Source organism: Pantherophis guttatus, chromosome 14, assembly GCF_059756535.1.
Source record: "Pantherophis guttatus breed Tessera chromosome 14, ASM5975653v1, whole genome shotgun sequence".
NCBI classification, from domain to species: Eukaryota; Metazoa; Chordata; class Lepidosauria; order Squamata; family Colubridae; genus Pantherophis; species Pantherophis guttatus.
The window spans coordinates 22,436,858-22,462,683 of NC_142076.1; the positions used below are offsets into that span (position 1 = coordinate 22,436,858).

At 55.2% G+C, this 25,826-nt stretch overlaps 1 protein-coding gene across 2 annotated transcripts in view; it reads right to left on the minus strand.

Moving 5' to 3' along the window:
• GRIN2A (glutamate ionotropic receptor NMDA type subunit 2A) overlaps positions 1-25,826 on the minus strand; it is a 63,874-nt gene that overhangs the window by 33,051 nt on the left and 4,997 nt on the right. The window contains exons 1-2 of one of the 2 annotated variants that reach the window (XM_060684070.2): positions 22,450-22,632; positions 20,806-21,228 (exon numbers count right to left, since the gene is read on the minus strand). The exons of the other annotated variant lie outside the window; for it this stretch is intronic. Coding sequence (XP_060540053.2) covers positions 20,806-21,225 — 420 coding nt within the window. The 5' untranslated portion in view covers positions 21,226-21,228; positions 22,450-22,632. Of the gene's footprint in view, positions 1-20,805; positions 21,229-22,449; positions 22,633-25,826 lie in introns of those variants that run through there. 2 annotated transcript variants of the gene reach the window in all.

The window sequence follows — 25,826 nt, forward strand, 5'->3', positions numbered from 1 at the left end:
CCCCTCCCCACCCCCGGCAGCATCAGCCACTCAGCTGGAACTGCATGGAGGAAGGTAGGGTTGTCCGAGCACAATTCTAAGATGCTGGACGCTGCCCTGAAGACCTTGGGAGGCCATCTTCCCACCCCACCCACGCAAACAGCCTTGGCTGCTTAAGAGCCCCTCACCCAGAGTCTCCCTCCCCCCCCAAAAGGACCCACTAAGCTTGGGCTGTAACGGCTGTGACCTCTGAGATTCTGGACACAGCAGTCCTGGGCGATCACTCGGCCACTGAGAATCCATGCGTCAAATCCACCCTCTTGTTATTCTTAGTGGGAAAAGAGGGAGGGAGGGAGCAGAAATGGAAGACACCCCCTTCTTGCAATTAGTGAAGCCTTGTCTGGAAGCTTCCCCAAAGCCATAAATTGGGAGGGAGGAGGCAGCAGAGGTCCAGAGGGACAGTCACTTCCAAGGCAGGACCTGCAAGCAGCAGGCAAGCAAGCATGAAGAAGGTAGCCCCTGCCTTGGCCATCACTCAGTTCTAATCACGCAAAAAGGCTTCTCCGCTCTGATGGAAGATTTTGTTCTGGAGATTCTTTGCTGCCTTCGAAAGAAGAAACAGGATGATCCCTCTGCTCACCAACCACCACTCCGGACTGGAAACCCCGCTTGAGCCCAGAGTAGGCTGGCTTGCTCCAGTGCTGGGGTGAGATTCGGCTCTTTGGCCGCCACTCCCCTAATGTCTAGCCTGTTCCTAAAGATCCTCCCATCTCCTGGGTCATCTGCAACTCTAGACCGGGGACCTCAAGGATGCAACATGGAGGGAAGAGACCTATTTTGTTCCTGCATAGCAACCCACAATCTTCAGGAAGACCACCAATCCACTGGGAACCTTTGGTTACAGCGAGACACGGTCCTTACTCCAGGTCTGCCCTGCCACACAGTCTCAACATCAATGGAAAAAGTGACACTTGTTTAAGTCACTGTTAAATCTGCCCATTAAGATCGATTTGCAAAAGGCTGTGAGCAGGTTAAATACAAATGAGCAGCAGCTCAGCAACCTCCAGTGCTGTAGGCCAGGAGAAGACCTCCCGAGTCCTCAAATAATTCTTTTTCTGTGAACTCTGCAGCAACTTCTTACCCGAACGACCATGCCATTTCCTTGCCCAGGTTCCTGCCTTGCTGACTTAGAAGTATACAAAGGTTCCGGTATGAACCCTGCAATAAACACCCACAAGTTCTTTCCCCATCCAAAAATCAAGGAATCTTGACCATGGTTCCACCCACTTTCTCCCACCGCTCTATCCTTCTGCCTCTTTTCATTAGCATCCTGACTGCTGCTGTTATTGGGTACCAACCAACCTCTGCACATGTGCACTCCGTCATTTCTTCCCTGGAACCAGTCTGCCTTGGTCCGTGTTTTGGCCAATCTGAGCCCCATTTTGAGGAGGAGCAGAAACCGGAGGAGGAGGGAGCATCTGCCAGGGCTTTGAGATTCCCACAAAAAGGCTCCCTTTTAACCTCCCCCTCCCCCCCCCATCCTGCTCTCCCAGACTGACATCAAGGAACAGGCTCTGCCCCAAAGGGCTCCGCTGCTGGTGCCTCCAGCAACAGAGCAGGAGGGAAGAGGGCTGCGTTTGGGGCAGTGACCGGGGGCTTCGGAGATCAGCACCTGCAGAAGGAAAGCCTGGGAGGCCTCTACTCCAGGCGTCTCCAAACTTGGCAACTTTTAAGATTTGTGGACTTCAACCCCCAGAATTCCCTCAGCTGGCTATGCTTCCTGGTCTTAGCTATGCTGGCTGGGGAATTCTGGGAGTTGAAGTCCACAAGTCTTAAAGTTGCCAATACCCCTGCTTGTAGTCAGTCGCTTTCTGCCACTGCTCAGAAAATGGATTCTCTGCCAGAGCTTTGACTATCTTCCTGCTTTTGCTACCAAAACGGAAATCTTTGCAGACTTGACCAGTTCCCGCAGATAAATGGATTGGGCTGGTTGTTCAATTTGGGGCTGACTGAGACTGGCTTTGTGCAGCTTCCAAAAACCTAAGACAGGGCAGGCTTTGCAGAGAAAAGAGCTTTAATTTTTTGCTTAAGAAATAGTACTTTCTTGCCTGCAATGTATAAAAGAGTAATGGGAAAAAAACCCCACAGCCGGCAAGTTCTAAAAATGTATTCCGGTTCTGCTCCACATGATCCTTAGAAGAACTTTCGAAGTCATCTGCCTGCTAACTACGGCGCGACACACCTAGCAACGGGAAGAGAGCGTGTTTCTCTGCCCTCGGTGGGGCTCTGGGAAAGAAAAAAGGGAAGCATATGCTTATGAATAAAATTACAAATTGTAATCATCTTTGGAAAGAGGCAATCCAGGGAGATTTTCCAAAATAATGTAATTCCGCTTATTCAAAATTGCAGCCGCTGTTGTAGGCCTCCCTTGCAAGTGAGCTGCGCTTGAACCGAAGCTCCGCATTCAAACAACCCCAAAAGAGGATTGATTCGTTTGTCATTCATTTTGTTGCTTTTATGCAGTTCAAGGACTCTGGTGCGGAAATAAAGCGCTCCCGGGACTAATTGGCGGAGATTTCCCTCGCTTCTTTGGGGTCCCCAGTCTGGGGCTGCTTATGCCTTTCTCTCCTCTCACGATGAGCCCGCCTCGACTGCTGAGGCCGAATCCCGCCCAGGTGCAAAGGCCTGGCACTGCCCGCCCAGAGTGAAATCATCACTCCGGCTCCCTGGACAGCCATTTCAGGCTCCAGATGAAAATTAAACTCTTTGCTACTGCTGGCGATGCCATGGCTGTCCTGGGTGAGCTGATGTAATTCTCTGTGAAATAAAACCAAGTCAAATGTTCGTTTTTTAATAGGAAAGTGAGCCACAGCAATAAATAACATTTTCATAGTGCTCCTGACTCTCCATCTGCCGGGGGAGATAAAGACTCTGCACCAAGAGCGAAGGCAGCCTCCTTGCCGAAGGACCCTGGCCAAGGGCTGCTCCTTCATAGGAAATGCTGGGGGAAGGGGCCTTCCCCTTCCAATGAATGACACGCACACCCACCCCTCCATTTAGAAGCTGCAGAAAGCAGCTTTCAGACAGGACTCGCCAAGGGGGAAAGTTTGCTAGGGATTTAAAACGCCAGCTCCACATCCCATTACATCCAATCAACATGAATTTTTTTAAAAAAGAGAGTTGTTGGCTGCCTATTTAGACACACAGCCCAGGAGGGGGAAATAGAAAATTAAGAAAGCAATTCCTAAGAGAAGGCAGCCAGCTCGGGTTCAAATTCTGAGGTCCTCTAAACCAGTGGTTCTCAACCTGTGATCTGCGGACCTCTGTGGGGCCGCAATATCATCCCAGAGAGTCCTGCAAAGGCTTGAAGAAATGTTATGATTTAAATCTTGAGTTAAGTCTTGGGGGGTCCATGGTCCTAAAAGGTACTTAAAGAGGGGCCATGGTAAAGAAAAGGTCAAGAACCACCGCTCTAAACTAAACTTCTGCTGTTTGCCATCACTCAATCGTAGTTGATCTCCACCAACTTGGACCGAAGGGGCTCCTTCCGTCCTTTGAACTGTCCAGGGTGCTGATCATCTCTGTACCTTCTAGTCCTGAAATTATTAGATGTTGGGTGAAGAAATATTGCTTTATATTTGCCCAGAGTCCCCGTCCAGCTATTTCTTTGGAGCTTCCTGTGGGGCGAAGGTGGGTGAGTCTCTCCCAAGCATCTTCTCCATGCTAGTAATCCTTCTGTAAATTTCTCTTTGGTTCTTCCCTCACTTCATTTTTTCAAATAATAAAATATTGCTTTGCTAAGTTGCCTGTTTTTGTACCTTTTCCCAATCCAGCAGAATCTTTGTTTTCAGCCAAGAGGCTCCGAAATGTCCCTTTGATGCATTTCATCATTTTGCCACCAGCATCTGCTCTCAGCAGAGACCACAGAGGGCCCAGCATCGATCGAGCTTCACGCTATGGCACTTCCGCTTAAAACCCTTCACTTCTTCTGCGCGAGCCTTGTTGTGGGAGGGACCTCTTGCGCACTCAGGAGCCAGGCCTTCTCAGGAAGGCCAAGAGCCAACAAAAGCAGGGCCAGGTGTGCCATTTGGGGGCGCTTCGTTTAGGAGACTTGCTCTGCGTCTTTGCTTCCCACCCACAAATGGCCGCAGAACATGCCGAGGGGCCCTGACAGAGCACCCGAAGGGCCTCTGGGCCTCAGCCACTGCTGGAGCTTCACGCTTCTCCTTCCCACCAGAGCCGTGGTGGGGCAGGGGTTAGAAGGCAATATTACCAGGTGACTCTGCCCACTGCCAGAAGCTTGATCCTGACTGGCTCAAGGTCGACTTGGCCTTCCATCCTTCCGAGGTGAGTAAAACGAGGACCCAGATTGTTGGGGCCAAGTGGCTGACTCTGTAAACTGCTTAGTGAGGACTGTCAAGCACTGGGAAGCAGCATATAGGTCTAAGTGTGATTTCTATTTCACAACAGGCACATACCCTTGGACCCTGCCATCCCCGTCCTCCTGATCCAACAGAACGGCAGGAGGGGTGCAAATGCAGCTCACACTTGCTGAATGTGTGCCTGGAGCTGAACCTGCTGAAAAAGTGAGCAAAAAGGCTTTGAAATCTGGGAAGGGTCTCCTCTTTGTATCTGGGAGCTTGTGTTTATCCAAGTGTAAGTGTGTGTGTGTGAGAGAGAGAGAGAGGGAGAGAGGGAGAGGGAGAGATCTGCCAGGCTGTCTGTCTATCAGCAGAGGTTTGGCTGAGAAGCCCTTCTGAAGCCAATTCCTACCCGATCAAGCTAATTAATTGGGGGGGGGGAGTTGGCTGGCTTGCAGGTTCCAGTGCTGGAATTTCCGTCTACGCATTTCAAACAAAGAGGGAAGAGCTGCCAAGGTTTCCAGTAAGCGCCCTATTAAGCACGTCAGTTTTCCATCCTCATCCAGGCTTCTTCCCAAACCGAGATGGTTAAGACATCAAGAAGCTTTGATCCATCTGCTCAGTAATGTCTTAGCTGCCACCCCTGCCAGATCGGGAGAAGAGAAAGTGGAGGAAAGGAGGATGATAGAAACCATTAGGGGGAAATGAGGCGTCGATTTGAGTTCCATTCGCTGCTCTCTGCTAAATTATCAACGTCCGAATAATTCATGCTCAGCTTGGCTCCAAGCAGGATAGACATACTACATAACTGGCAATTAAGAGCCAGGTTTTAATTAAATGGAGTCTCATATGAAATATTTCCAACTTCTCCTTCAGGGGGTTAAATTTACGAAACTCTGCTCAGAGGCAGAATTCGCCCTGGGACAACTGCAAGAGTAGGACGGGAGGGGGCTCAAGATGAGGGGGGCCTCAGCCCACCCATCCCACATCCCACCTCTCCTTTGGCAGGGGTTCCCCATCCTTCATGGCCTCCAAAGCTTCCCCCATTCCCATCTCCCTCCATGCCGTCTGTTTGTACCTTCCTGCTCGGCAGAGTTAGACCTTTCGCTCCCAAGAAACGGTCTTTCCTAAAATACCTTTTGCACAAAACCAGAGAGAGGAAGCGCTTAATTAAGGGCTGAAAGCCAACCTTAAGACTGTCCAAAGCTTTCCACCTGATGGACCTGATTAACCGCACATTCAGACAAAGGGAGAAAGGAATCCATTTCCACCCAAGACATCCTGATTTATTTATAATAGCAGGCAATGCACTTGCATTCACCTTACCAAGGGCTCTCTGCATCAGAAGAGGGGGGCAGTTTAATACCTTTTCTCCTTGGTTTTACTTTATTCCCCGATCAGGAGGCAAGGAGCTACCTAAGGATGTAGAAATAAAAGCCAGATGAGGAAAAGATTAGAAAAGGCACTAGTAATACCTAATACTTTTTTAAAGAAAATGCCAACAAACAGAGCTTAGAGAAAGACCAGCAGTCTGCTCTCCACAGTGATACAAAAATTGCTTTTTTATCTACTCCTGTGGTGGGTTTAATTTCTATTTGTTGTCATTCATTAATGTTGTTATGAAACCTCTTAAACGGTATCTCGGTGTAGATGTGTGTTTACAGAGGAAGAGCAGGGTCGCCAAATTCCTAAATAAGGAACAAATATTCTTGAATGCTTCCAGAAATGCTGATGGCAGAACCCCAAGGGGCCTCTGGGGATTGAGAGGCAGCATTTCCAAAGGACAGGTCACATCAGCAGCTCCAGAGAAACCAGCGTTGCCCATTGTGAACTGGTTCCACTAAGCCGGGTCACCAAGGGCAATGTGCCAGCTCCCCCTTCCGAGAGGAAAAGCCGGACGGTCCCTGGCTTTTTCCCCAGCACCAGTGCATGGAAGCCACACACACACCTCACTCCCAGCTGAAGACTTCCATGAGCAGCAGGCCTATCATCAGCCCAGCTGAGTGGGCTCCTTCTGGCTTAGATCAGGGGCCTCCAAACTCAGGGCTGGCTGGGGAAGTTGGGAATTGAAGTCCACAAGTCTTAAAGTTGCCAAGTTTGAAAATCGCTGCCCAAGATGAATTCTGGCAAGGCGCCTTCAGGAGAAAAGGTGCCTTTTGGGAAATCAGTCACAGGGAAACTGCCAGGGATGACATCACAGGGAACAGCCAGAGCATCTCAGAATGAGACAGTGCGGAAACTGTTTTCTTTTTTCAATCTATGCCTCCTAAATAAAGGGCTCCCCTTACAGAGCAAACTTCCTTTATACCACCCCTCCAAAATAAAATGCCTACAGGGAGCCCCAGAAGGAACCAAGACGCCCAGGAGAGCATCAGCCCTGCTCTTTCGTAACAGCAACCTGATCATTCTCTCATTCTCCCTCATCCATTCAAGCAGGGGCTCTATCCACAGCACTCTTCCCTCACAGGGGATGAAAACCTTAGGCAGCTGATCTCCTGTCTTTGGAAAGAGTCCTTGGAAAATAATCCCCTCCCAGAGGACTGCAAAGAACCCCTTCAAAGACCCCGGAGTGGCCTGCTTTTGTAGACCATTTTCCAGCACAAGATCAAAGGATACAAAGCAAAATGCCTGAAGAAGAGACACTTTTCTCCTTTAACAACAAAAAGCTTGCAACCTCAAAAGAGGCCGAGCAAGGAGAGAGGGAAGGAGGTTCTGAGGCTCCCGGGGCAGGCTCAGACTGCTTAATCCCATTTCAGGGCTGGTGAGGCCGTTCGCCCCTTCATTCCTGGTGCCCACAGATGGATTCTGGGCAGGGAATGGCTCACACATGCCAGCCGGGAAGGGGGCTACTAGACCCCCCAGAAGGAATTCTGGCCAACTTACAGCAGCTAACGCAGCTCTGTCTCCCCAAACCTACAACTTGAAGAAGCTCCTGTGCAACACACCTGAGAAGCAGGTTATGGATCAAATCTCTCGCGGCTATTATGGGGACCTCCAAATTCAAAAGCACTGGATGGGACATGACTCTGACCCGTTCAAGTGTCAGACCCTTGACCCAGCCCCACGTATAAAGCCTTCTCATTTTGGAGTGGATGCTGGTGCTGGTGAAGACCAGAGCCTCTTCACAAAGGAGCCTTCAAGATGGCATCGGTTCCTAGAGGGGGCCGGGGGTTGGCATCTGGAGCTCCATCCCCTTAGAGACTGATGAGCCTAGGAAGTTGATGTCGCCTTGACACTCCCAAAAAGATGACGACAGGGGCTGCTTGCCAAGGGGAGTGGACCGGGAGGGCAGAGACATGGCTCAGGGGACAGAAGGTGGAGGACTTGGCCATACGTGGAGAAGTGCCAACACAGGCAGAGATAGAATTGCACAAGCCACACATGAATTGCTTCCTCTGACCCAGGTCCTCCAGATGTTTGAGAGTTGACGGCTGAGGATGATGGAAGTTGAAATGCAACACATCTAGAAGGTGAAAAGCTGTTCTTGGGGCAGGGATCTTCCCTGGGACGATGAGCAGAGCCCAATTTTGCAGTGGGAAGGTAGGTCAACCACAAGGACAGATTAAGTGCATCTTGAGGGTTTCAGAACCATGTTGATCAGATCCTTCCCTGGATTCCTTTAGGTTTCAATACAGCCACTTTAATACCCTGGAATTCCAATACATTAAATGCTTCTAGAAAATCAAAGGGTGGGAGGAAAGACGACAATCATATGCACACCTCAGGAAATTAATCTCTTAACTGGTAAATTACAGGCCTTTATCTGAAAACAGCCTAGAGACTCTGATTCATTAGCAGGAATAAGCTGTGATTAACTATGATTGTTTTTTCTCCTTTAAAATACACGTCTGCTTGACAATTAACTATCAATTAGACAGACAGACAGGGCTACATATTATCAGAGATTACGTCAGAAGCTGCCCTCTGCCAACGGGCGATGCTCCCCAGGAGAGGTGCCAAGTCTCATCTGGAGGGAGCCCCCCACCCAAGAATTAGAGGCTTCCCTTAGGAGGGGGGACCCAGCCTGGTGGGCCTCAGGAAGGGTTCTGTTAGGGGCACACAGCACCCCTCCTTTCTCTCCCCTAAAGCCCCTATGGGCAACCAGGGGCAGAAATCAATAGCCTGGAGGCAACCCAAACATTCTGGAGGGCTGGAGGGGCTTGCCGTTCATGACCGTCGGTGGGGGTCACCTTACTGGGTGGAGAGAGGGTCTCTGGAGAAGCCAGCAACTTGGGGAAATGGGAAAGAAAACTGCTTTGCAAAAGAAAATATCTGCATTTCTGAACGGGGAGACAGAAGCCTTGAATCAGGATGCTGAACACCACCCTGAGAAACCATTTAGAGCTCATGGCATTGCCAGCTCCTCTCTCACCCTGCCCAAATCCAGAGGGACTTTTCTTTCTTGGGCCAAAGGAGGCAAAAGCCATCCTGGCTCCCATCGGGTCTCCCTGAGATCCTGCCAGGTCGACTGCAAAACTCAACGGCCGGCTTTAACCATTTCCCCAAGGATTGGCAGCTGAACCAGGAGGTGAAGATTCGTGATTTCAGCGTTTGGCATCGTAGAGCTGAATGGCACCACGGAGACACCCGAGGCGTACCAGGTTGGGCCTTCATTGGACCACCTCTAATAAAAGGGAGCTCTCCTCCTCTCTGGGACCAGATCCCCCTCAATCTGCCCTCCCTGCTCTCTCTTGGTCTGCCCCGACTTCAGGCCCCTCTTCTGCCCCCCGCAGGCTGGGCCGAGAGTGACAGTCAGCTCTCCTGAGTGGCAGGGATAGAAAGAGAAATGCTGCAACCCACATTTCTCCAGATGAAACACAGCAGCTCCCGAAAACTCCCTTTGAAAATCTCACTTCCAGTCAATATCACCAATTAAAGCATGACTATTATCGGAGGGGGCTCCCTCCCCTTCATTTGCCCACCAAGGGTGGACCTGCTGCTGCCAGTTCAAGCCCCCTCCCTGCCTTTGTCACCCAAAGCAGAGATGCCCAGAGCCGGGAGTGGCTGGCAGGCTCAGCTTTGCCCAGGGGGGAGTGGGGGGGGCAGAGGGGCCCAAACATGGCCATTTCTGTTCAACAGGTTGGACCCCCGCCCCCAAAATGCTGGCTAAGGAAGGGAGGGCTGAGATTTCCCCCTCTGTCCCCCTCCCACTCTTCCTGGGGAGAATGACACAGAGAAGAAGAAAATGAGTTGGCATCCTGGCCTCTTCCTGGGCTGCTTCCACAGAAGATTTCTGATAGGGAAGGAAGTGGGAGGGGGGAGAGAAAGACACCCCACACACACACAGCCCAAACCAAGGTGGCCAAGAGGAAGGCGGGCATCACTCAGCCAAGACTCCCTCCGCAAGGCTGCTACAGCATTACAAAGCGAATGAGATGCACAGGCTGATGTCTCTCCAGAGACGCCTCCACACGCAGAACTCAAAAATAGACTGCTCGGAGAAAGTGCCCGCTCGGCACAGCACGATGAGGGTACAAGAAGGGGCTCTGCTCGTATGATCGTCCTAGGGATGGAGGGGGGACTCGAGCGGGGAATCCCCAAAGCAGATCCCGAGGACCAGAAGCCCGCCCCTGCAGAGTCAGGGAAGGAAGGCTGCCTCAGGACAAGGGGCTCCGTTGAGCAGGGAGCCTCAGGAGGAGGGTCTTCCCTTCTTCTTCGGATCTGACCCAGCAGGAGCACAACTGCAGGACTATGGGATGAGGAGGGGGGATCTCCTTCACACCACACACCCCCTGCAAGGACCAACTGTAGCCACCGCAAACTCCAAGGCCCTGGCCCAGGAAGTGGCTCATTCCAGCATCCCTCTTTTGAAGGACAGCAAATGCCAGAGCTGAGAATTCAGAGCTCGCACTCCAACGCCTCTGAAGGCTGCCCAGGTGGGAGGTGCCACCTTTAGGAAATCTAGAACCAAAGGCTGGGGGATCCCAGTACTTCCGTGCCCAGAGATGGCATATCCCTAACACCAGTTTCTGGCAATTTGGGGGAATGGGCATGGAAAATCTGTTAAGTGGCAGATGCCACTATTGAATCAAGTGGTAAAGGAAGAGCAGGACAGCCCCAGATGCAGCCAGGCGCCACCCAGCTGAACGCCAATCAGGGGTCCCTCTCGTCTTCTTCAGTTGTGAATCACACACTCAGAAGAGTGAAGGCCCTCTCTGCCCCTTCCCCATCCGATTCTTCCAGGATCGACCTTAAAGCACGCCGACCCAAAGGACCGGTCACCTTTGCTTGACCAGTTCCAACGGACTGAATCCGAAGCCTTGCGCTGTCCTGGGCCACCTTCTCTCGGCCAAAGCAACCTCCCAGGAGACATTGCTCTCACCCGCGAGTGATCACCAGAAAATGGCTGGGACACGCTCCAATCAACCTGACTCCCCAAATAGTAAACCGGCATCTCACTCAGTGACCATCCAAGCTGTGGCTTCCCTGAGCTTCAGATCAAGTCTCTGGGGCTCCCTGGAGACCTCGGGAATGGGGCAATCCAAGCTCCCCCCAAGCCCTGGTCTATGGGCAGACACCACCGACAGAATCACTCTGGGTCTGTTTCAGATGGAAGAGACGAGGCTTTGAAGGAAAAAGTTACTGGTTTTTTGAGGGACCATCTGCCATGAATTAATGGGTCCAGCTGGAAGCCCTGCCTGAAGAACCCTCTGTCTCTGTAAACTGAGCCTCTGCTCATCCTGAACCTTCCTGGGGAAAGGAAGTGAGGCTCTGTCCAACTCCTGAACATCTGAACTCTTTTTTTTTAAACTGGCCTTACAGATGAAGATGTTCCAACCTCCCATTAAATAAAAAGAACCATTCTGAACCTTGTAAATTGAGTCTTCTCAAATCTCTGGGTCACCAGTGAAAGAGTAAGGAGAAGATTTATGGTTCCCTGATGCTCTAAGGAGGAAGGTATCTGAGCCTATCGGGGCTTGGGGGCCGCAGATCCCTCTTCGTTTAATTTGTGGGTCTTCTGTCTTGCCCAAGCCCACTGTGCAATGTTCAGGCACCCTAAAAGCAATGTCCTCAAGTGCCATTTGCCATTTGCCATTTCCTGGGACAAAGCTTGAAGAACTAAAAGGAAGTGGGAGATACAGGAAGTGTTCTCAGAAGTCTAGCACATGGCCAAAGACTGTCCTCGTACTGAAGAGCTAAGCTTTCTGCTTCATCCAAAACAACCTCGCTGCCACAGAGGAAGCCAAAATGCCTTCACGGGCAAAATACTTTGAAAGACCAAAAGAAACAAATGTTCTAGGGACATAAAAAGCAGGGAACATTTTACGTGTCACAAAGGCCACATGGAAATGAGGAAGCTGGAAATGGTATTTACGCTGCATGGAGGCGCCAGGATACAGAGCATCTTTGGCTGGTTTGGGTCCAAGAAGAAGCAACAACACAGAAGGCCTACAGCTCCATGCATGGGTGGCTTCCGGACAAGAAAAGGAACATTTCTAAACTTTTGGCCAAGACAGATCAGGACTGAGGAACGACACAGATCCTGGTTAGAAGGAAACAGCATTTCCCAACTGTCCATCAACTTTGGCCTCAGAGTCATAACCTCAACGTCTCAACATGAAAGCCAGCAAACCCATCCTGCCTTTTGACTGTGAGGTGGAGGCTCCGTATGACCATCAACTCTTCTGCGGAGACGTCCAAGTCCCTGTTCAAAGCCGTCAAAGCAGGCTCAGTCCAGCAATTTCCAGCAGGGCTGAGAGAACCGCAGAGCAAACTTCCCTTAGATGGTAGAGAAGGGCTTCTTAGCAACCTCCCTGAAACCTCAGCAGAGGGAATCTCATACTTTAATCAAGGGTTACACAACAAAGCGCTTTGTACAAGGAGACGCCATAAAGTGCCTGGAGTGGCCTTGGCTGCTCAGATGACAAGGGAGGGGAGGGCAAGAAAGGAAGAAGATCCACAAGATCCACGGAAGGGAGGCTCAAGGACACATCCTGAACTGCTGAGTTCCTGGCCGGAACCCATCACTCGGGAGATTTTCTATCGCTCTCCGATCTCCAGCCCAACATCGGAGATCTCAGTACTTCTTAATTAAACCACCTTGACCTAAAATGTTCCTCTGCACCAACGGCAGCTTCAACCACATTTGTAGCTTCTCCATCCCTGGGCACCATTTGCCTTTAATCAAAACCTAATTGCATATAAGAATGTTTTCTTGCAGCTAAATTGGGGGCATGAGAGGGAGGGGGGCGAGGTTGTTTTAATTAAGAGAGTTGAGCAGGAATGGAACCTCTCCCATCATTCAAGACAAGCTTCTCATTTCTCCCCCAGTTCCATCCGTCCACCCACAATGGCCAATCCCAGTCACCGGTCAACTCAGTCCCCGCCCAGCCCTGATTCTGGGCAATTTCTCTCGTCATCGGCCTTGTGGTGGCCACGGATGGGGCTGCCCCAGACCACCAAGCCTGAAGGGCCAGGGCAAGGCTCTGGATGTTGGCCAGTCTGCCTTGCATCCCATCAGCTCTTGGACCACAATGGTCCTGCCATGAATTCTCTCCCCTTTTCTTCCCTACTGACTGTCCTTCAGGCCAAAACCAAGCCACAACTGATCTTTCATCTAGAGCACGCGTGGCACCTAAGACATTGTCAAGCTCGCTTGGCTGTGTGGGCTGCTGTCCTTTTGTTGGTCTTGATAGCTTTTCATTTGATTTTTCCTGCTCTGATTTATTGGATGGGCTCCATTTAGTTTTGTTTTGTAGCGGAGACATTTTTATTTTTCTTGAATGGTAAATTGCTTTGGGCAACTCCAGACCCTGAAAGGAAACTGCTCCTCTCCAACACGAGCCTTTCGTGCCTCCACTGTGAAAGCTGGCAAGGGCCGGCTCACCCGGGTCTTCGTTCACTGCCAGGTTTTAAACTGCTTCCACAAAGATGAGAAAAAGGAAATCTCGTCTGGGATGAGCATAAAATTAGCCCCCCAAAATATCAAGGTGGCCACAGGATTGTCCCAGGAACTCAGTAGCACAGAACTGTCTCCCTTCTTGCTGTAAAGCCAAAACCTGCTAGAGACCCCCAACATGTACCGACCCTCCCTTCCTTTATTCCCTAAAGCTGCTATCTGCAGGTAGACTGCCACTATACCTGGAACATCCACCTAGTCTTCGAGGGAACTGGCAGAACTGATGCAACAATTTATTTCTAAACTGGGCATGCCCCACCACTCCCAAGCTGGGTCTTCCCAGGGCGGTTTACCAGCGCCTTATCTGAACAGGCATGGCGGACAAAGGTGCATGGCGGGGGGGGTGGCAGGTCCAACTCTCGTGGGGTACAAGCCCCAAAGCCTTCTGACCCCCATCGCCCAGGCCAGGCTGCCTGGCACACGGCAGGTGGATGCAGTGAGTGCCAGAGATTTAGGTCATGTTTTCTAAATCTATTTTGGGTAAACACATCCTCCTCCTCCTCTTCTCCAACTGGGTGGCATTTAAGGTGCTCTGCATCCCCTCTCGGCACTGCTGAAGACCAAGTCTGCACTCCTCTGGCCACCATGACTGGCATCCCACCCAGGGCAGCTGCTTTGCCCGCCTGCAGGAAAGGAGAAGCAGCCACTCGGGGGGGGGGGGGGGGCTAAAGCATTGCCTGGGGGGACAACTGGGGCGGGGGAGGGAAGGAGCCTCCCTCTCCTACTCCTAAGCACTCCAAGGGCAACTGGTGAGAAATAAAACACTGGGTCAAAATGAGTGGGATTCATTCTTTGGGCTTTTCTTACCAGAAGGCATCAAAGAGGGGGAAAGTGGGCACAGAGAAATGGAAGCGGATTGCCAAATTGTGCCCCAGGGAAAAAATTCTCCAGGTGTGGTGGTGTTTTCCTCAAATAAACAAACAGACAGATTGTCAAGCACTTCTCAAATAAATAGCACCAGCCACTCCTTGGAGCTCCCTGGCAGCTCTTAAAATGTGCAACTTTGATCTCCTCTCAGGCTCCCGTCCAACTACCAAACGGTTCCTTTTTATATCAGCCGCAGAAATCTACAACTTTGGCTATTAGGTGCATCTGACAGCTGGTAGCCAACAGCCACCCCCAAATCAGCAAATGTTTCCTTATTTACTCAGGTGGAAGTGTTGAACCCAGGTCGGGAGGAAGGCTGCTTCCGGCCTTGGATGGGCCCAGCTTGACCCCAGGAAAGATTTGACAGTCCCAATGTCGATGTAACGTTGGATTCTTGGTCGGGGTGAAAGAGATGCTCCAAGCCAGGGCTCCCCAACCTTTTGGACCTCAGGGACCACTAAATTCATAATTTAAAATCCCGCAGACCATGATCTGCCTCATGATCAGCTGGGTGGGCGTGGCTAGGTGGTCATGTGACTGGGTGGGCATGGCCAACTCAATGTCACTTATGTCAAGGGGCGCCTCATCAGCCTCTACTTGCCCCTCCCCTACCAGACACTCCTTGCCTGCCCATCCAGGCTCCTTAGAGCCCCAACAGGAAGCAGTTGTTGGAGCTAAGCAGCCACCACGAGAAAGACTTGACAAAACAGCTGGCTCAGTTCAAACTGGATCTGGCCGAGAAGGAGGCTCAGGCAGAAGCACCTCACGGAGGACTAGAAGCATAAGCTTTCCAAGCAGAAGGAAGACCTGCGGGAGTGCAAGGCCAGGTACTGGTGCCTGGAGGCTCAGTGGGCTGAGATGGTCAGCCAGTTCCAGGCCATGAGGCAGTCCCACTGGAACAAGGTCCTCCAGATCTTTGCCACCAGAGGCGCTTCCCTCCAGCCTTCGCCCAAAGCTGAAGCAGACCCCAAGTCGGAATTTCTGACCCCCTCTGACCCACACAAAAAGACCCCGAAGGGGGAGACTCTCTGCAGCAACACAAATGTTCATTGCACGTATCCAGCCCGGGGGCCGTAGTTTGAGAACCCCTGAATTGATGTAATACAAAAAATGCAAATATTTTTTCCGCGGACCACCAAAATTTTCTTGTGTGCCACCAGTGGCCCATGGACCACCAGTTGGTGACGGCTGCTCCAAGCCACGTCTGGAGGGCCAAGAACCCAAGTGGTCGGCATGGCTTTTTTTTTCTCAGCAAAGAAGAGCCTTCTCTCACAGGCCCTGGCCTGGAGGCTGGAAGGGAAAGACACGCTTCAGGTAGTCTAAGCTGCAGGGCGGAGCCCCTTCGCTCCGCAGCTCCTCCGTTTTCCAAGTCAAGTTCCTCCGAATTCTTTCTTGCAACTCCCGGATGTAGGAAGCTGCAAGGAAGAGTTTGCAACCAATGGGGGGAGGGGGGGAGTATGCATGGGGCCATCTAGGCGATGTTGAAACCATTATATAAGCTGAAATTTTGTAGCTGGATGTCAGCCGTTTAAAAAAAAAAAAAGGAAATCCGGCTTGTGTTTTTATTTATTTATCTTTACTAAAACCTATTAGCTTTCTTGCTTGGGAAAAAAACCGAGAAGAAGCCGATTTCTCCATTAAGGAAACCTGCAGTTTGAGCACGAGTCCCACAATGTGTTTCCTGGAGTCAGATTCCATGTGGGAGAACCTCCACCCTGAGCACTTAGCACCATGAAACATTCATGGCTCCATCCTCGGCCCGTCATGTTCTTGCCTGAAGACCAGTCCTGGCCAAGCAGGCCATGTTCAGAACATGCCGGCACTTTCAAAGCTTCGGCTGCCGCGGAGAAAAGGCTCCTTGGAGGAGGGGGAGGAGGAACAGCATGGTTGGAGGGGAGACTTAATTCTCAGTCCATCCACTGATGCATCTCCTGCTTAGACCCCAGACCATCGGTGATCTGTTTTGTAACCCCTCCTCTAATGCTTCAACCCCCCTTTCCTAATCTGCTCCTTGCAGAATTCCTCCCCAGGAGGGCTCCACCACAGTGTTTCTCAACTTTGGCAGCTTTCAGATGGGCGGGCTCCAACTCCCAGAATTCCCCAGCCAAGAAGGGAGGCAGTCTTGAGTGCCTTTCTCATGCTTTCCACTTTCCCTGGACTGAGTGGCCATTTTCCCCTCCCTCAGCAGCTCAGCGGTTCCCAGAATCCCCTCTACATTCCTTTACCCTGCCCAACCCTGAGGAGGGGGCTAAGACCCATACGCCAGGGCTCCCGGTGGACTGGGAAATCTCCAAGCACTTGGGGAACCCCAGCAGGAAGAGGGTTGCATGAGGGGCCAAAGAGGTAGCAAGCCAGGGGACACCCCAGTTTCTAGGAGACCCCTGCTTTGGCCTCACTGTCCTACGAAGCCCCCAAATCTTCCTTCTTCGAAATGGAGTCTCTTGCCTGGGACGGCAAGGGGAGCTTTCCCCGGAGTTATGGGGAGATGGCCAAGGCAGCAGCAAAGCTTCATTGACGTCCTACACTCAATCCTAAATCACGGCTTGTCTCAGTCCAAAAGACAAACAAGAGGTATGAATGAGGCTGTCTGGATTCAGACAACCAGCAAGCCAGAAAATGCAGCTGGGAAATCACAACGGCCAAGACGAAAGGCAACGAACCCCCATTGATTGTGCCTCGGATGCAGAAACAGGCCATGTTTCCCCTGACTTTCTCCAACGCAAGTCGGAATCGTTGTTGAGGGGGGCAGTTCTCCCAGGCGGGACAGCAACCAAGATTTACACTGGGTTCAAGCCGTAAGCGGTTTGCTTGGCTGCGGCACACTGGGCTTCGTGTATGGAGTCATGGAGGCTCTGAGCCGCGCTTCCTCCCTCAGCCGGCCGAAGAGACGCAGCCAACCACGGCTTGCACAATAAGCCCTAAGTAAGCAAATCCAGCTGTGCTCGAGCGCGTTTAAGTTCAGCCTTTGATCCAAACACTCCCCCAGGTCCTTCAGCCGGGCACGTCCCATGCCAGTTGGGCACAAGCGCAAGTCTAAATACGGTCATGTGCCAATCTTTACAGTTATTTCCTCGCCACCCACACAAATCGCGACGGTGCCCGGGGTTCCCCACTTGAGAGAACTGGCCCCCGAGAGACCCAGAATTGTGAGCCACAACTGAAAGCAACAATAACTTTGAAGGCCTCGCCGGGTCTAAAAGGCCTGGTCAAGCGTTCTGCTCTCCCCATTGCACCAAAATGAAAAAGGGAAAGAGGAAAACTATTAAACTGTCAGATCCAGTTAAAGCCAGCATGTTCTCAGGCACTCTTAATAGATGACAAAGCGGAGAAAGAAAACATGTTTGACAGAACCAATATGGACCTCCTTCTGTTTACTCCGTACAAATAAGATGCCTCAGTGGCGCCCAAGGAGCACGCCATCCATTGGGTCCTTCCACTTAAGCCACAGTCTCCCCCAAAAGAGAGGTGGCAAATTGGCTCCGAAGACAAAAGAGGGCTTGGTTTCCCACCCTTGGCAGAAGATCAAGTCAATTCCCAGGGCTTGGACAGCCCTTACGAGGGGCAGGAAAGACCCCCAAAGCACCAAAGGCAACTGGCAAGATCCCAGATAGGGGGAGGCAGGCAGGGGAGGCCCCCAGGACACACACTTGGCACACAGCGCTGAACGAAGCTTTGTTCACCCCCAGTTGCTTGAAGAGATTGCAAGTGGCCACGTTCACACAACTGAGAAGCTGGCCTGATGTCTTAGTGCCGAGGGCGAACTCAACCCTTCTTTGTGGACTTCTGATCAGCTTCAGCCAAGAGGAATCCAGTGTCTGAAAGGGCCGATTGTCTCTCTGCAGCAGCTCAGCCCGGCTGGAGAAGGCCTGCTTGTGCTTGAGAGCTGCAGGTTGGCGTGGGAGGCCCCTGCACCACTGGGATCTCCCCCCCCCCCCGACTGGCCTTCTCCATGAGGTGCCCAGAACACCTCCCGGCTCAAAAGCAGAAGATTCAGCTGAAGGGCCTCGCTACGCACGGGCCATCTAGCACGGCTGTGCAACCTGCCAGCAAACGAGGCTTCCAGCTGACCACCACTGGAGGCCAAGCATCAGAATCAGGACACTGGACGTTGTCCAGCTGCCAATCCCTGTGGAAAGGAGGAGGTGAGGGGGTCCCCTGGGGCCTCCTCCTGCCAACCCGTCCACACACTTCACTGCTGCCTCAGTTGTGCAATACTTGCAGCACTGACACAGCATTTTGGGTGGTGAACAGAGACACACACGCGCACACACACACACACACACATGCCCCCTGGATCCACAGGTCTGTTTCAAGACAAATATATCTCTCCCTCCCTCCCTTTCCCTCCCTCTCTCTCTCTCTCCCCCTGCATAGAAGCAGCCTCTGTAGTGAGCAGAGCCTGGGAGGCAGAGAAGAAAGGCTACCTGGGGGTCTTTCTTCTCCTCATCTCGCCTTTGTTGGGGGTGGGGGGGAGGAGAGGCTCGGTAGCTGTTGGGAAACAGGCTGCACGAGCTGCCCTGAGAAAGCATTTCCTGGAAAGCCAGAAGCGCCCTGCCTTCCATCAAGCAGCCCCCCCCAACTCTTTACATAAGTGGAGGCAAGATTGGCTCCCCAGCCCTTCGGGAGAGACGTGGTGGCAGCTGAGATTTCAGGGAAGGCAGCAGCGGCAGCAGCCCCACAATGCCGGTCCGTCCATCAGCCACTCTGCAGAGGCAGCCCTGGAGATGCAGCGGAGGAGGCCGGGGGCTTGCCCGCTCCCACATGCGATGCCACTGCACCTCCCTCCGCCCTCTCCCTGCTGCATTTCAAGGGGCACACACTGCAGCGGGCAGATCGCGGCCGAGATCGATCGATCAATCGCTCCCCTTGGCTCTGGCCGGGAGGGAAGATCTTCTCGGCTGAAGCAAGAAATGTGGGGATCTTACCCCCCCACCCTGTGGGTAAAGAACGATTCAGAGGCGGCACCAGGTGCGAAGGGAAGAGACTATGCTGGGCAACTCGGGGATGGTCCCCACCGCCTGAGTCCCTCAGCCCCAAAGAAAGTCAAACGGACTTCCCTCGGACCCCAACCCAGCCCGTGTGGCGCAGCCTCAACCGAGGGGAGGGCTCCCAAGAAGAGGAAGAGCAGGAGAGAAGTGAAGGGAGGCCGAAGAATCAGCAGAGAAGGGGAGTCCAGAGAGGCAGGGGTTCCTAACAAGCCCCCTCTGGCCTTACCCTGATCCTAAACAGCTCCACACAGGCCAGCGGGGCCCTTTTATTGCCGGTGGGGGCCAAGGTGAGCCTGCTTAGCACCTCTGAGGGGCACCAGCCCTGGGCTGCTTCTCGAAAAGCAAAGGAAGTTCTCCCCTGCGCAGGCTGCCTTTACCCGGTGAGCTTCACTGCCGCATAACTTGGCACCAGCCACTGGTGGAAATGAGCAAGAAACGGATGTGGCTCTCAGCTGCCCCAGCCTCTAAGGGCTGCCTTCGAGCACGGCGTGGAAGAGGACAGAGGCCGTCACCGAGACAAGGCACCCCCAGCCGTACGAGAGGCTGACTGGGGAGTCAGCCCACCGCCATCGTACCCACCGGTGCCAATCAGAGCTCCACAAGCAGCCTGATTCAACAGCCACCCAGTCCTGACTGGCATCTGGCATGGAAGCGCCACCGAGCACCCACCGTGCCAAGCAGTGGCCTGGCTCCACTCGGGTGCCCACCTGCACATCTGCTGCTTTCTGGGTGGTCTCTGACCTTCTCGCTTGCTAGGAACAAAGCCTCTGCCGGAAAGCAGCCAGTTCAGCCTGGAGCCCGGCAAGCCAACCGCCTGGACCGGAACTTTTCCATGGGCCTGCAAGAGGACCGCCTCTGACCGGCTGACCCCACTTACACAGTCCTCCCCTCCCAACCCTGTGATCCGTCCCAACATCCACAAGCCACCTCCTCCCCCCCACATCCGAAATCACCGCCCCAGAAGCCGCCAAAAAAGCCAGGCAACGGCCTGCCCAACGCCAAGGCCTGGGTTCAAGGCCACGCCCACAAAGAGGTGAGCGACCCAGCTGGAGTAACCGTGGGGCTAATTCATGCAACCTCTGCAGATCAGCCGTGTCTCCAACAACCCTCGGGAAGCAGCACAGGAAGGTCCGGCACAGAAGGATCCCTGGCCTAAGAGATCCGGGGGTGGGTGTGCAGGAAGGAATTCCGTCCCCCCTGCCACCCTCCCTCCCTCCCTCCCTCCCTCCCTCCCTCCCTCCCTCCAGGATGTTTCATCTGGCAAGTAAACCCCATTCCACAAAACGGACATCGAGCAGGAAGAGCTTCTTCTACACCCAGGAAGGAAAATAGCCAGCCCTCTCTCCGGGCTGACCCCCACTCCAAATCCTCCCCTGGCTAATCTCCGGAGAAAGGCTTTTGGAGCCGAGTTTAAGGAGCACCATTGGGGAGGTCCATGTTCAGAAATACAGAACAGAGTTGGAAGGGACCCTAGAGGTCTTCTAGTCCAACCCCCTGCTCAAGCAGGAGACCCTACGCCACTCCAGATAAATGGACCAGCCTGACACTGATTCTGTCAAGGAGAGCAGCATTCTAGGCGGCCCCAAATGGCAAGGGTTGCCCACACCCCCTTCAGAGAAGGCACGATTGCAGCCTCCCTCCCCGAGACCAGCAGACAAAAGCCCCCTTCCCCACCCTGTGACACCCATGATGCCCCTCGGTCCCCCCCTACCTTCTCTGCCATGATCATGGAGGAGCCTCCGTGGATGCCCAGGATGGGGATCAGAGTCTGGGAGGAGATAAAATCCAGGATCTGGGCCACGGCCTCCTGGCCGCTGTCGTCTCCGAAAACCACCCCGTGGATCTTGGTGCCCGAGATCAAGTCGCAGATGTGGGTGATGATGCTCTTGGGGTCGGTCTGGTTGATCAGGAGGGGCACCACGTTAATGTCAGTGGGGAGCCCCCCTGCCACATCCCGGCTGCTGAGAGCACGGACGTCTCTTTCCGTGACGCTCGGGGTCCTCCCCAAAATGACCGCGACGTTCAGGATGGGGGAGCTTCTCTCCGCCCCGTGGACCAGGGCCAGATCCGCCAGAAACGCGTGGAGCACCAGCAGATTCCAGCACACGCATGCCATCTTGACCAGCACCATGCCCTGCAAAGGGGGCCAGAGTGAACCCGGGCGCCCTCCTGCTCAGCCGGAGGGGCTGGCAGACCCATTGGCAGGCAGACCCCAGACTGCCGGGCCCTCCGAAGGGGTGGGGGCGCTGCATACTGTCCCCCTGCCTCCCCCCAACCCTCCGCTGGCTTCAGAGGAGAGCCGGCAGCCTGAGCCGCCTCGTGTCGCATCCATGCAGGAGCAACTGGGCAAGACCCCTCCTTTATGGAGAGAAAAGAGAAGCAGCCCAGGATGGTGGGGTGGGGGACACGCAGCAGCCGGGGGAGTCGGGGAGGGGTTGCTGCCCATCAAGGAGAAGCTGCTGAGCCAGGCAGGCTGCCCCTTTCGGCCTGCCACAGCCAGTGAAGGGGAACCAGCGGTAGCTCCTCGGAGGGGCATCCTCCGGCCTCCTGGCCAGTGGGATGGCTGGCTGACCAAGCTGAACCAGCCGCATCTGTGGCACAGTTTCAGGCAGGCCGATTCCACCTGCCCCTCCACAGCTGGACCTTCCTGGCTGCTCCCTTCCGGGGCCTCCCAGCACAGGCTGCTAAGGGGACACGGAGGAAGGGGCCCTTCCTGCAGGATTGGGGGCCCAGCCTCAGGCCTCTTCCTGGAAGGAACCCCCCCACCTTGCCATGCCTTCTGGAGAGGCTGCTGCTGCTGAGACAGGCCCTCGCCAAGGGGTCCTACATCTTCCCAGCCAGACCGTACCCCCCTCCAGCCCAAGGGGGGGGCTCAGTGTGCCCACTCAACCGACCCCGGACCCCCACAGCTTCAGCAAAGCAGGACTCCTAAAAGATCTGCTTTTCCCAGGTGGAAGGGGAGGGGGAGTGTGTGGGAGGAGGGGGTCGCTGCAGCCCCTGCCCACTCCCCTCCCCCCCTTTGCAGACTGCATTTGGATGCAGCCTCAGAGGTCGGATCTGTTGCAGGGCAGATTTACCAACACCCCCCCCCCCACTGCAGTCAGATCAGGCAAGAATTTTTGTGAAAAGGAGAAGGAGCTCCGGGGGAAACGACGAAGCTTTCCGTGGGCCTTTTAAAGTCGCCTCATTAATTCCCGTTTCGGCCGGTGCTCTGAAGGGCGACCAGGCTGCCTGGCTGGGTGACGGGGGGGGGGGCGCCCCCTCCCAGCTGCAGCCGGCGATTCTTGGCTCCCCGTCCCGTTGTGGGGCGAAGGCTCCCCCTGGCCCCGCCTCCCCTCCGGGCTCCGCTGCTTACCGGGGTCGTGAGAAACGGTAGACGAGGCGGCCGCAAAGTTTGGCATTTCGCAGGGCTGCTCAGCGGCGCGCGTCAAGGGGGGCTGCCGTCCGTCCTTCCACAGGCGCCGTCGCCGGGGCTGGGGTCTGCGCTCCGCATCGCCTCCGCTGGCGGCGGGGGGGCCTCTCGGTGCAAACGGGCTCTGGGCGGGTCAGAAGGAGGCCGGCCAGGTGAGCGGCGGCGAAGGGGGGAAGCGAGGCCGCTTCCAGGCATGCAAAACGAACAGCCGCTTAAACAAACCCCTTCACACACCGCGGCGGCGGCGGCGGCACTTGAGAAAGTTGCCGAAACGCCATCCCAGAGACACCCTCCTGGCTGCGGCCCGCCCTCCGGGAGCACGGGACTACAAATCCCATCGCCTGATCCGGCCAAGGCGGGGGGGAGGTGATCTGGCCCCTCCGGACGGCCCCCGGGAGGGAGGGAGGGAGGGAGGAGGGCATTACTGACCCCCGGGGGCTGCCTCGCCATCTTCTGCGGGTCCCGCTGCCTCGGCCGGGCCGGTCCTCCCAGCCCTCCGAGGGACGGCGACCCGGCCAGCCCCGCGCGCTCCCCTCGCCCGCACCGGCTCCGGGCACGTCCTCACCGCGGAGGGCGCAAAGCCGGGCGGGGGCTCTGCGGAGGCGCAGCCAGTCCGCCAACCAGCCAGCCCCGCCACGCTCCGCAGCTGCTCGCCCGGGAAGGCTCGCCCTGCACGGGGCCGGACACGGGCAGCTCGCGGGACCCTCCCCAAACCGCCGCGCTCTACCCGGCCAGCCGCCCCCCGGGCTCCTGCGGGGCTGCCCCTCCAGTCAGGCTCGGAGCGTGGCGGGGAAACGGGGGAGCCCTTCCTGCCCGCCGCCCGCCGAGCGTGCCTGGGGCCCGAAGCTCCCGGCCGCGCCGCCCTACTCACCGCAGCGCCGGCCTTCGCCATAATGCCCCGGGGGCCGGCCGCCCCGCATCTCCGAGGCCGTCCGGGCAGCAGGCAGAGGCGCGCCGCCGCCGGCCTTTCCCTCCTCGCCGGGGCGCCTGGCTCGGCTCCTTCGCAGGGGGGGCAGCCCCCGCCTTGCGCCCCCTCCGCTCCCCTCCCGGCCCGCAGCGCCCGCGCGGCTCCCGCCGCCGCCGCCTCCTCCTCCTCCTCCTCCGGGCAAGTTGGCGGAGCGCGCGGGCCGAGGGCACCGGCCGGGTGGCACGCAGGGCGGGAGGGCGGCCGCACAGCCCAGCGCCGCCGCCGCCCGGGACCCGGAGGGGAGAGTCTGCCCTGCGGAGCGCGCTCACTCGGCCGCTGCCTCGGCCGGGACCAGCGGCGGCGCTGCAGTCCGGCGCCGGGCGGAGCTCAGCCGCGCAGCAGCCCAGCCAGCCAGCCAGCCCGCCGGCGGGCGGACAGGCGGAGGGAGGCCCTTCCCCCACGCCCACGCCCGGCGGGGAGGGGAGGGGCGGAGTCGCCGCGGGGCGCAGCCGGGGGCCCGTTTGGGGCCCCGCCGGCCCGGCCGCGTCTCCTTGGATGGCCGAGGACGGACGGGCTCCGCAGACTCCGCGCCGTCCCGGCCGGGCTGTTCCCTGCAGAAGCTGGGGAGGCCAATCCAAGTGGCCGCGAACGGGCAACCGGGCTGCAGCGTCTCTGCCAGGAAGCCTCCGGGACGCCCCCACAGAGGGCAGGCGGGGGGGTTGCAGCCGCTCCCTGTGCAGCTTCCTTCAAAAACAGCCCCTCCTCAAGGGAAACAGGGTTGTTTGCCCCCAAAAGGCCACAATGAATTACGGAAGACAAATAAACCCGGTTTAAAAACTCTCAAGAGTGTATAAAGTTGGCAAGAGCCACAAGGCAGCCAGGTTTGCTCCTGAAGGGGCCCAAGTCTGGGTCAAGAGTTCTGCTTGACCCAGAACCCTGATGTGAGTCTTCGGCACCAGCCTCGCCTGGCCTGTCATCCAACCGACCGGGCGTCCAGCACAGCCATATAAGATGGTTTGTTCCCGATTCTTGGCTTAGCATATTGTGCCAACTGGAGTTCATGAAACCATGTGTGGGAAGCCCAGCCTCAAAACTGCAAGTCTTCCCCCACCCCACCCCGGCTCCCCTTCTGATCCTTAGAGTCCAGGGTGGAGCTGCTCCGTGTCTCAGCCACGGAAGGGCTGCTGGGCTCACCAAGGGACTGACCCAGAAAAGGGCTTTTTCCCTCCTGCCGAAGGGCCACCGATGGCCTCCTGGGCAGCTTCTGTAAGTAGCCCTCTTTATTGTTTTCAACCCTGCAGGTCTGGGGCTTAGGGGTCTCCTCCTCCTCCCCTTTTCTCTTCCCCTTCCCCTTCCCTCCCCCTCCCCATTGGAAATGTTATGGGCTTAAGCTACCCTACAGAGGAGGGGGGGAAATGAGGAGGGGAAGAGACTGGTAGCGTTCCATAATATGAAAGACACCACACTTTCAATTCAAAAATAATTAAGACATAGCAGAAATCCAATTCCTTTGAATGGAAATGAGTCTATTTTGGGCTTAGGTAGCGCTAGAGAGGTTTCAAAGCAGGCTCACTTGCATCACAGGGGCGCTGTTGAAGGGGCCGGCCTTGGAGGAAGTCCAGAGAGAAACACAGAGTTGGTTTGTTTGGGCAGCAAGTTCTTTCCAAGATCCTAGCAAGGCCCCAATTTCAGCTGCCCTCCTATCTTCCCCCACCAAAACAATAGGATTTAGCCCCACGGATTGCTGAATGTGTGCCAAGGAGATGGCCGGTTTGTGGCTTTGAGACCCCAGCAGTGGGCCTGACCTCTTGGGATGCAGATCCAGAATCCAGAATCCGAGAACCTTCCAGCGTTTTCTTACAGTCCACCGCAAGTTTATGATTCCGTGTTGGACAATCAAGGCCAGGAATTGGGGATGCAGCAGGAAAGCTGAGGCAGCGGATGCAGAGAGAAGAGACGGCGCAAAGGCCGGGCAGGAATGTAAAAAGGCCGAGGCGAAAAGAGGGGCAGCTTAGCTGGACGAGTCCCTTCTGGATCAGGGAGGGCCGGAGGATTTCAGCAGCCACAGAGGGACTCCATGGCGGAGGGATGAGAAGGTCCGGGGGGGGGAAGGGGGGAAGATATGTGGGGCTTTGAAAACACAACACCCGGCAAGTCCTGAGAAGGCAGCAGTTGGATTTGGAGGCCCTGCAGCAGCTGAGTGAGAGGCCCGGGGGAAGGATGGGGGGCTCCTCCTTGGCCCGGGGGCTCCGTGGAGGGCATGGCTCAGCCCTGGCAGGAGGAAGATGCCGGATGGGCATGCAGGCGAAGAAGAGGTACCCGAGGCCTTCACCATCCTCCAGGTCAGCAGCTGCATGGAATAAATTAAGCTTTGGGCCGTTGCCAAGAAAATGTGGTGGACGTCTCTAGAAAG